This window comes from Nanorana parkeri, unplaced genomic scaffold (assembly GCF_000935625.1).
Source record: "Nanorana parkeri isolate BGI_ZX_2015 unplaced genomic scaffold, ASM93562v1 scaffold1389, whole genome shotgun sequence".
NCBI lineage: Eukaryota > Metazoa > Chordata > Amphibia > Anura > Dicroglossidae > Nanorana > Nanorana parkeri.
In genome coordinates, this window is record NW_017307657.1 from 272,618 (window position 1) to 283,734 (window position 11,117).

General features: G+C 47.4%; 1 protein-coding gene across 1 annotated transcript in view; it reads right to left on the bottom strand.

Moving 5' to 3' along the window:
• Positions 1 to 5,242: 5,242 nt before the first annotated feature.
• The window catches only part of CAPN5 (calpain 5), an 86,722-nt gene continuing 80,847 nt past the window's right edge, over positions 5,243 to 11,117 (bottom strand). Inside the window, exons 11-13 of the mRNA XM_018569754.1 lie at positions 7,458 to 7,579; positions 5,918 to 6,054; positions 5,243 to 5,816 (exon numbers count right to left, since the gene is read on the bottom strand). Of these exons, the coding sequence (XP_018425256.1) occupies positions 5,634 to 5,816; positions 5,918 to 6,054; positions 7,458 to 7,579 (442 nt within the window). The 3' untranslated portion in view covers positions 5,243 to 5,633. The remainder of the gene's footprint in view (positions 5,817 to 5,917; positions 6,055 to 7,457; positions 7,580 to 11,117) is intronic.

Below are 11,117 nucleotides of genomic sequence, written 5' to 3' on the forward strand. Positions count from 1 at the left end.
TCCAAAAGTGCAGCTCTTGTGGGATGTTCCCGGTCTGCAGTGGTCAGGGCCAATCAAAAGTGGTCCGAGGAAGGAAAACTGGTGAACAGGTGACGGGGTCATGCATGGCCAAGGCTCATTGATGCATGTGGGGACTGAAGGCTGGCCTTTGTAGTCTGATCCAATAGAAGAGGTACTGTAGCTCAAATTGCTGAAAAAGTGAATGCTGGTTCCGATAGAAAGGTGTCTGAACACACAGAGCATCGCAGTTTGTTGTGTATGGGGCCGCATACCGGTCAGGGTGCCTGCGCTGATCCGTGTCCACCATCAAAAGAGCCTATAATGGGCATGTGAGCATCAAAACTGGACCATCGAGCAATTGAAGAAGGTGACCTGGTCTAATGAATTACGTTTTCTTTTACATCATGTGGATGGGTGAGTGTGTATCACTTACCTGGGGAAGAGATGGCACCAGGATGCACTATGGGAAGAAGACAAGCCAGTGAAGGCAATGTGATATTTTGGGCAATGTTCTGCTGGGGAACCTCGGGTCCTGCCCTTCATGTGAATGTTACTTTGACACGTACCACTGACCTAAACATTGTTGCTGACCAAGTACACCCCTTCATGGAAACGGTATATAACTGGAAATGGCCAATAATTCAAGAATGGTTTGAGGAATACAACAACGAGTTTGAGGTGTTGACTTGTCCTCCAAATTCTCCAGATCTCAATCCAATTGATACCGGAAGTCCCATTAAGGAAGACGGGCGGCGTGCAGTGGCTCACGGCCCAGCTTCCTGATTAGTCGGAAAGCCTGCTCCATGCTCCCTACTTACCGGGTGTCGAGGAAGCATGGAGCCGGCTGTCTGGCCAATCTGAAAGCCGGGGAGCAGGTAATGACTCGCTGCCCGGCCTCCTGATTGGCAAGCTTCCCCAATCATTCAGGAAGTCGGGCGGTGAGTCTTGACACGCCGCCTAGCTTCCTGATTGACCAGAAAGCCTGGTCCATGTTCCCTCGTCACCAAGTGACGAGGAAGCATGAAGCCGGCGTTCTGGCCAACAATGAAGCCGGGGGGCGGGTAATGACTCGCCACCGGGTTTCCTGATTGGCCAGCTTCCTGACCAATCAAGAAGCCGTGTGGCAAGTCATGACACGCCGCCCAGCTTCCTGATTGGCCTGGAAGCCAGATCCATGCTTCCTCCTCACTTTCTGGTCAATAAGGAAGCCGGGGGCTGGTAATGACTCGCCGCCCGGCTTCCTGATACTAGAAGTTCCGGTATCGGGAGAAGCATACTAGTATAGGTGCATCTCTAATAGCTATTACGAGTTTGCAAGGCCAGATTTCCCACAAGGCCAACCAAGGCCCGGTCTCTGGGCAGCAGGGAGTAGAGGGGCAGCAAGGGTGTGGAATTCCTATCTCCTGATGCCCGCTACATGCAGTTCAGATTGCCGGGCGGGTAGTTGTTTTCTACATTTAGCCCTGCTGGGCAAGCAGAACTAAATGTACAGCGGGGAAGCAGCCGCTTGTTTTGTACAAGTGACCTTAGTAAATCCGGCCCTGCTGACAGGTCCTCTTGGATCATAGCAGTAGTCACTACTGCAGCTCCCAGTCTATAATAATAACATGGAGCACCCATCCCCCAATGACGCCCACGAAATCAGACAGACAGAAGTCGGGCAGAGTTGTGGAGACAGACGTTTAATATAAAGGTATCTCTGTCGCACATTATAATGATTATAAAGTGCTTCTCTGTAAACGTACAATAATAATCAAAAATATCATACAATAGAAAAAGTTTAATCGTCCCCAACAAAAAAAAATACCCCACAAACCCAAATCAAAACGCACGCTGAAATCCTACGCTAAAATCGGATTCAGAATCATGAAAATAACATTTAAAACATTTTTTTTTTGACCAGTGAATCTTCAGACGTGAAATGAAAAAACGAGAGAAATAAGACAAATTTTGGCATTTTGGACCCGGTAGAGGCGACGAATACTCGCAGACGTGGCAGATATGGCTTCAGACTCTCTTAGGCACGTTGAATAGTGAATAGAAATCGCATGGAAAAAAAAACACTTTATTAAAGGGGAACATGAAATACAGGAGAGAAGGGAGGTCGGCACGTTACCACTGGCCATACACATTGTATCTTTATTTAAGCCCTGATGAAGGGGGTGGAGCTACAGCCCCCAAACGCGTTGGCTTTGTACACTGTTTTAATGGAAAAAACTTGTATCTGGACTTGAATATCAAGGCGTGGCGCTAGAACCCCCCATGAAAGGAAAAAGGGGGGCTGACCTCATTCTAAAAATGCCACTTGCCGAACCATTGGCCTTATTACTTTGCGAGTGACTGACCCCAAGATATGTATGCAGGTCAGGGAAGATGGAGTGAAGTCAGAGGGCCTGATCCGCATTTTGGTTCCAAGTCAGAGTTTTGAAGAAAGAAGTTCGGTATGGCAGCCAGGAAGCTAGCATTTTCAGGTATAAAGGTCAGCCCTGGCAGACACTGTCATGGCAAGATGGGGAGCACTGTACCCTTTTAAAGGGATTAGATTAAACAGATGCCCTGCGCTAATCAATAATCATAATACGTGAATATTAGAGTGCTAGGTATCAAATAGATCCCCTATAACCAATATAATCGATGAATCTATTTATACGATTAGCACGGCAGCTTTTCATCTTTTATATTTTTATTTATCCCTTAGCGCAGAGTTTTTATATTTATCACCTTTTTAAAGGGAACTTGTCATGCTCAGCTCAGCGATGTTCCTGTAATGGAATTGGCAATAATGACTTGGGCAATGATTCTGCTGTCACTCTAATAGATGTTTAATCAACATGGTCTCAATGGACTTGGTCTCTAAGTGGGCTTGCTGGGGTGGCTTGTACATCCACAGTCATGGTTGGCCATCTCAGTCGCCATCTACCATAGTGCTGGGGGTAGATCTGCTCCCAGGCCCTCCAGCAAATTGGGATAGAGGAGTGGTGGTCAACTTACTAGGTGCTTAGGGCCTCAAATGTGGAACCTGAAACCTCCGGGAGGCACGGATAATATTCTGGATATGTAGTGCTACAGAAGATTGTTAGAGACTGCTAATATACTGCTGGAGATGGTCAGATCCTGGGGACTTGCTATAGGAGTGGGTAAAGGCTGGAGATATGCTGCAGGAGACCCTGGGGGCATGCTGCAGGAGACCCTTAGAGCCCGGGGACCCTGAGAGACTGGGGACATGCTCTAGGAGTGGTTGAAGGCTGGAGATATGCTGCAGGAGACCCTGGGGACATGCTGCAAGAGTCCCTTAGAGCCTGGGGACCCTGAGAGACTGGGGACATGCTCTAGGAGTGGTTGAAGGCTGGAGATGTACTGCAGGAGATCCTTAGAGACTGGGAACTTGCTATAGGAGTGGTTGAAGGCTGACGTTATGCTGCAGAAGACCCTTAGAGACTGGGGACATGCTCTAGGAATGGTTAAAAGTTGTAGATATGCTGCAGAAAATCCTTAGAGCCTGGGGACATGCTATAGGAGTGGTTGAAGACTGGAAATATGCTGCAGGAGACCCTTAAAGCCTGGGGACTTGGTATAGGAGTGTTTAAAGGCTGGAGATATGCTGCACAAGACCCTTAGAGCCTGAGGACATGTTATAGGAGTGATTAAAGGCAAGAGATGTAACTGCAGGAGACCCTTAGAGACTGGGGTCATGATCTAGGAATGGTTAAAAGCAGAAGATATGCTGCAGGAGACCCTTAGAGCCTCGGGACATGCTGTAGGAGTGGTTGAAGGCTGGAGATATGCTGCAGGAAACCCCTTGAGACAAGGAACATGTTACATGAGACTTGTAGAGGTCATGGTCATAATAGCACCTGGCTGCTGGGGTCCAAGAGTCGAGGACCATAGACAGAGGCTCTCATTGTGAGGAAAGCCACAATCTCTACACATGGGTCCTGGTGTTTGAGGAAAGCTTCTCATCAGGACCTAAACAACCAACAAAACCCTCCCTTAGAATTAAAAGGAAGAACAATATATATATATATATTTGTCTGGCACCAGTAAATCCTAATCATGTCTATTCATTGGTATAACATGACAATGGGGTTATAGTTTTGGCGAAGCATGCTACGGTATGTAACATTCATATAAGTATTTGATTATGAGAATACGTACACAATGACACATTTATCCAGGCAAATTGGTCCAGAGAAAAGGAAGAGATCTGTGATTGGTCACATCAAAAAGGGCAGATTATTCATTTTCCCATAACCGCCTGGTATCACATTGAAGGTACAGCTCCAGCTAAGTGAACCAGGTTTTTTCTTTAAGTGCCAGCAAGACTAACTGGCCGGTGGTTTTACCCAATTGGCCAACCATGAGACCTTGGAGATCCAGCATATTGGCATGATCATGAGTGAATTAAGTCTTTAGCACATGCATGTGGCCAAATAGACTACCAATGTGGTATGTCTAATCTTTTCATGTGTTAGTCTGACATTACATGCATGAATTGGGCCGCCCGTAGGCAACTCTGACTCATACAAAGGCACTCTGATCTTAAAACAACCTGGATGTACAATTTGGGTGCTGTGCAGGAAACCTAAGAGAAGGATGCACTAAAGCATGGATAGGAAAGCTCAGCACTCCAGCTGTTCTAGAACTACAAGTCCAATGAGGCATTGCAAGATTCTAACAGCCACAGGCATGACTCCCAGAGGCAGAGGCATGACGGGACTTGGAGTTCCCCCAGAGCTGCAGTGCCAAGGTTGCCTATCCCTGCATTATATGTTCATCTTCTTCACCCAGACAAAAGTAAATTTTCCTTAGAAAGAAGCCAAAGTAGAACAGCCTGTCCACTGCCAGCTGCTGCAGAAAAGGACCCTTGCTCTCAGCAGGGAATCCAGCACACCCCCTACACCCGCTAGAGCTGTAGCTTTCCAATCAGCAAAGCTCACGCTCCCTTCTGATTTGGAGATCTCTAGCTCGGACTCAGCAGGGGGCATGTCATCCCTCTGAAGAGAGACCATTGCTTCTCCACAGAGATCAAGGGTCTTCCTCTGCAGCATGCTGGTAGGAGGCAGCCTTTTCTACACAGGTTGTGGCTGTTTTTTTTAAAGCAAACTGTAAAACTTTGCACACATTTTGTTTTGATGTGCCCAAAATGTTCATCTGGGCTTTAAAAGCGGCCTTCGGTGACACCTAGGAGTCCATAGAAAATGATTGGTTCCAACGGTATCCTAAAAGGGAAAAAAGCTTGTTAGCGATATGATCCGCACATAATGATTTGTTAATAGTGATAAATTCTTCCTAGAGTAGATACATCACGAAGTATAAATATTCAATGAAACCTAAATGGACGAGGACACAAGATATGGTGGCGTAGTCACCGATTACCATCACTGACTGCCATTCCCTGTAAGTGGATTTGATTTGGCTTTTGAAAAGCATAGGGCTGCATGCATCTCGCTGGATAGGTTTACCATGTGGCAATAGATAGAGAAGATCGGTGTTCAGCTCAGGAATTAGGCGGACACGAGCGGACACACCAAGACGTCCATCGTCTTTGAAGAGACTCAACTGTCCGGCAATCCTCGGGTTTCCAAAGGCACCCACTGCGGAGTTGGCTGTCCTGCGATTATGGCACGTGGCGGTTAGATGCCGGTGAGAGTGTTACAAGTGAACAGGACCAGCTGGATGGAGCCAGAGACCTGAGGATTGGATTTGTTACTCTTGTCCTGGAGGGGGAGGCTGTGCTGGGACTGCTGATTGTTGGCTTCTGCGGCGAGGACCACCTGACCCATGAATTCATCCTTCACCACGTTGTGGTTCCACACCTGGGAGGAAGAAAGGAATGGGAGAATCAAAGAAACGCAAGTGGTGAAAAACACCGGGGAGCGGGAGGTAATGTGGTATAAATTATTAAGCTGATCTTTACCTGCACAATAATAGGCTGTCCAGGTTTCTTCCGGTAGAACAAGCCTTTGACATCAAATTTGGGAGCCAAGTTGTCCTTTATGACTGGAGACTGGACCTTGGTCCCTTCACAGCTAATGATGACATAAGGATCAGCCCCTTAAAAAAGGAAAGACGTACAGAGCATTATTTTCTTGCAGATCCAAGTTGGGAACACTTTTCATTATCTTAACAAGTCAAACTGACCCCAGCAAGTGTAGGACTGGTGAGGTTAGTAGCACGATAACGCTGTGTTAGGACTAGGGATGAACCAATTCCGGTATCGAGTACTGATATTTTTTTCCGGTGCTCGCTGATACCGAGTACTGGTGCCGTGTGCCCCGATACCGGAAGTCCCATTAAGGAAGCCAGCCGGCGTGTAAAGACTCGCCACCCGGCTTCCCAATTACCAGGGAAGCCGTCCCCATGCTTCTCATCACTGGGTGATGAGAAAGCATGGAGCCAGCTTTCTGGCCAATCAGGAAGCCGGGAGCCGTGTAATGATGATAGCTTTCTGATTGGGTGGGAAGCCGGCTCCATGCTCCCTCGTCATGAGGTGACGAGGGAGCATGAAGCCGGCTTCCCAGCCAATCAGGAAGCCGGGCGCTGCATCATTACACGGTGCCCGGCTTCATGATTGGCCAGGTTCCCGGCCAATCAGGAGGTCGGGCAGCGAGTCACTACATGCTGCCTGGCTTCCTGATTGGCTGGGAAGTCGGCTCCATACTCCCTCGTCACAAGGGAGCATGGAGCCGGCTTCCCGGCCAATCAGGAAGCCGGGCAGCGTGTAAAGACTTGCTTCCCGATACCGGAAGTATCAGGCTAGGCATCGGAACATTTGGGCTAGTATGAGTACTCGCCCAAATACTCGGCAACTATACTAATATCGCAGTCGGTGCATCCCTAGTTAGGACAAAAGATATTCACATGCCTCCTTCCATCACATATCCCACAAATAAGAGGATTATTCCTCATTTCAGGACAGTGGGCAGAGCAAAGCAAATCATTCCTTTACGCCCCACCAGCACATCCAGACCCGCTGGTGTATAGTGCTATTGCAGCCTAATATTATAGAGCCAGTTATTCTAAACAGAATACAGTTGTTTCTTGTTTTCTTGAGCATCATCAGTGCAGTGTATGGAAACCACGGCTTCTGTGGAGTAGGGATGGGACCCAACAAGACAGTATAACCATAAAGGATATTGTAAGAAAGGAATAAAGGAATCAAAAAACCCTCCAACCAAATCAGTGCGTATCGCGGCAGAGCCTTCTGAGAACAGAAGGTATTTATAGGTCTCATTCCATCACATACAGTAGATGTGAAGATCGCTCACCAGCATTCCAAAATATTGTTTATTGCAAATAATGTTGCATCAAAATTGAGAACGTTTCGGGCCGTTTAGGGTCCCATACTAAAGGCGGCACATTGACCACTGGGGCACTGTGTCGCCTTGAGGAGGGAGGACTCAGGCAACATATAAGCACATCAAACTTAGAGTTGCAGTACACAAGCATCTTGTTACCTCCTTCAGAGTCTTGGTTTTTGAGTCCTGCAGCACTGACCACGTGCACCTGAGACACCACCTGTGGGAACCCGCACATCCCTGACCAGCAAGTTTTCCGCGGCTCATCTAGTGTCAGCTCACTAAACAGAGAACAATCAAATGGTTAATGTAACAACTAGAACAGCACTTTACATATCAGAGACATGTCCGTGAATCCCTACAGAGATAAGAGTATATACAGTATAAGCTCACAAGACAAACAGAAAGTGCTCTACCTTCTTCCTCCAACGCAGTTCCACGGAACACCAGCGCACAACCAAGGCTTCCACCCTCCCTTCATCATAAACAGTAGAAAAAAAGTGTGTGCACACGGTTCTGGGTCCAGTTAAAATCTTCTCCATCTATTTAAGGCACGAAATCAGACATAGCAGTATCAGCGGAGGCGTAACTAGGAATCACAGGGCCCCATAGCAAAATTTTGTATGGGGCCCTGTGATTTCTAGTTATGCCCCTTGCAGGGCCCACCTGAGATCCTGAACAGCCCACCTGAGAGTGACCCTGCAGAGCCCACCATAGACTCTCTATGGCGGGCTCTGCAGGGTCTCAGGTGGGCTGGTCACACAAATGCACACCTCTTACCTGTCAGCCCCGATCCGCTGTCCGCCTCCTCCATGGTCACTGGCGGGCCCTGCTTCCTCCTCCTCCGTCGCCGGGCCCCGCCTCCTCTGCTGCCAGTGCTGGGACCAGCCTCCTCCTCTGCAGCTGCTGGCTGTCATTGACTCAGCAGCGGCTGTAAGGAGGAACGCGCCACTGCACAGATTACTGACAGGTTGTCAGTGATCTGAACAGCGGCGCGTTTCTCCTCACAGCCGCCAGTGACAGCCAGCAGTCTGAGATGCCATAGCGACCCAGGTGGCCCGCACGGCATCAGGGGGACCCCTTTGTTCCTCGTCCTGGCCAGCGCCCCAGGCCCCATAGCGGCCATCTGGGTCGCTATGGTGATTTTTCTGCCACGGAGTCCCAGTAACGTGTTTCAGCCAAAAGAGGCCCTAATCATAGCTAGGCCATATATAGGATTAAAGCCTCCTTGGGCTGAAACGCGTTGGTGGAGCTGCTATATTTGGTAACATGCCTTGAATAAGTAAAGAGTATTTTAACTGGATCCAGAATTTCATGCAAACACTTTATTTTCTACTGTTTATAAGAGCATATATAGTCAATAACATAAAAATATATGAAATCACAGCTTATTGCCAACTTGACAATAAATCTGTGTCAGAAATGAACATAATTGATACCTGGGCAAATAAGGATGCGTCAAAAAGTATATAATAGCATATTACATATATTAGATCAATACCAACTGTGTGTAAACAAATTAGTCACAAGAACCCCCAAAAAGAATTAAAAATATAGATCTCTGATATTGTGGCTAACAAGCCCCTATGTGATAGCACAGATACAGTGACAGGTCCTCTTTATTGAGACACCAGGGGTCTATTAGACCTCTCATGTCGCCTATGGACCCCAAAGAAGCTGATTAGGCAGCAATCGTGCTTCACTGGCTTCTTCTCCGGCTACAGCAGCCGGAGAAATGACACACTGAAACTGGAAGTGATGCAATACAAATTACTTCCGCTTTCAGCGATCAGAATGGAGATCAGCCACTGGAAGTGTGCTGATCTCCTTTCCATCTAAGAGCAGAGACACACTGTGCCGATTCCCGGGGCCCGCACGGGGGGACAGCGGAGCTCAGGATAGCCAGCAGTGGAGGAGCGCACACTCCGAGGCACCATACAAGTGACCAGTCAGCTCTATAGCCACCCTAGCTCTGGTATGTAAACAACCATCACTGACTGTAACACATTTTTTCTACACTGTCAAGCTTGCAAAAAAAGCCATTTATTTACGGAAACCGGCTACCAGGAGCGAGCCTTCCAGCCATTTATATACAACAGGCAGACGGGCAAGCGGTTGATTACAGGTTTACATTTCCAAAAGCAAATATGGCAGTCTTAGAGACACGATCAGACCCTTAGGTGGCCTTTACATCAGATTTCTTATATTGTTAAACACAGAGGAACCCTTGAAATAACTTTCTGGTATCAGGGAACCCAAACAGCTAATAATAAATATATCTACTGTACATCTCAGGGTACATTAGCAGGAGCAGTTGTAGATATAAGAATAGGTAAAGGATAAGAAATGTGGTTTACTTTGCTTTTTTAACCCAAGGCTGCTTTACATGACAAAATGATATTGTAATGAAATGGATAATGATAACTGCAAGAAAAGTCAGCCAGTAAACACTGTAGTGTTCGATTAAACTGGAGGCCAGTGAGGTGCCCCCTTATATTGATGGTAAGTGAGGTGCCCCCTTATATTGATGGTCAGTGAAGTGCCCCCTTATACTTATATTGATGTTCAGTGAAGTGCCCCCTTATATTGATGTTCAGTGAAGTGCCCCTTACAACGATAGTCAGTGAAGTGCCCCCTTACAATGATGGTCAGTGAAGTGCCCCCTTATATTGATGGTCAGTGAAGTGCCCCCTTATATTGATGGTCAGTGAAGTGCCCCCTTATATTGATGGTCAGTGAAGTGCCCCCTTATATTGATGGTCAGTGAAGTGCCCCCTTATATTGATGGTCAGTGAAGTGCCCCCTTATATTGATGGTCAGTGAAGTGCCCCCTTATATTGATGGTCAGTGAAGTGCCCCCTTATATTGATGGTCAGTGAAGTGCCCCCTTATATTGATGGTCAGTGAAGTGCCCCCTTATATTGATGGTCAGTGAAGTGCCCCCTTATATTGATGGTCAGTGAAGTGCCCCCTTATATTGATGGTCAGTGAAGTGCCCCCTTATATTGATGGTCAGTGAAGTGCCCCCTTATATTGATGGTCAGTGAAGTGCCCCCTTATATTGATGGTCAGTGAAGTGCCCCCTTATATTGATGGTCAGTGAAGTGCCCCCTTATATTGATGGTCAGTGAAGTGCCCCCTTATATTGATGGTCAGTGAAGTGCCCCCTTATATTGATGGTCAGTGAAGTGCCCCCTTATATTGATGGTCAGTGAAGTGCCCCCTTATATTGATGGTCAGTGAAGTGCCCCCTTATATTGATGGTCAGTGAAGTGCCCCCTTATATTGATGTTCAGTGAAGTGCCCCTTACAACGATAGTCAGTGAAGTGCCCCCTTACAATGATGGTCAGTAAAGTGCCCCCTTACATTGATGGTCAACAAAGTGCCCCCTTACATGGATGGCCAGCGAAGTGCCCCCTTACATGGATGGTCAGCGAAGTGCCCCCTTACATTGATGGTCAGTTAAGTGCCCCATTACATTGATGGTCAGCGAAGTGCCCCCTTACATTGATGGTCAGCAAAGTGCCCCCTTACATTGATGGCCAGTAAAGTGCCCCCTTACATTGATGGTCAGTGAAGTGCCCCCTTATATTAATGGCCAGTGAAGTGCCTCCTTACATTGATGGTCAGTGAAGTGCCCCCTTACAATGATGGTCAGTGAAGTGCCCCCTTATATTGATGGCCAGTGAAGTGCCTACTTACATTGATGGTCAGTGAAGTGCCCCCTTACAATGATGGTCAGTGAAGTGCCCCCTTATATTGATGGTCAGTGAAGTGCCCCCTTATATTGATGGTCAGTGAAGTAGCGCCTTATATCA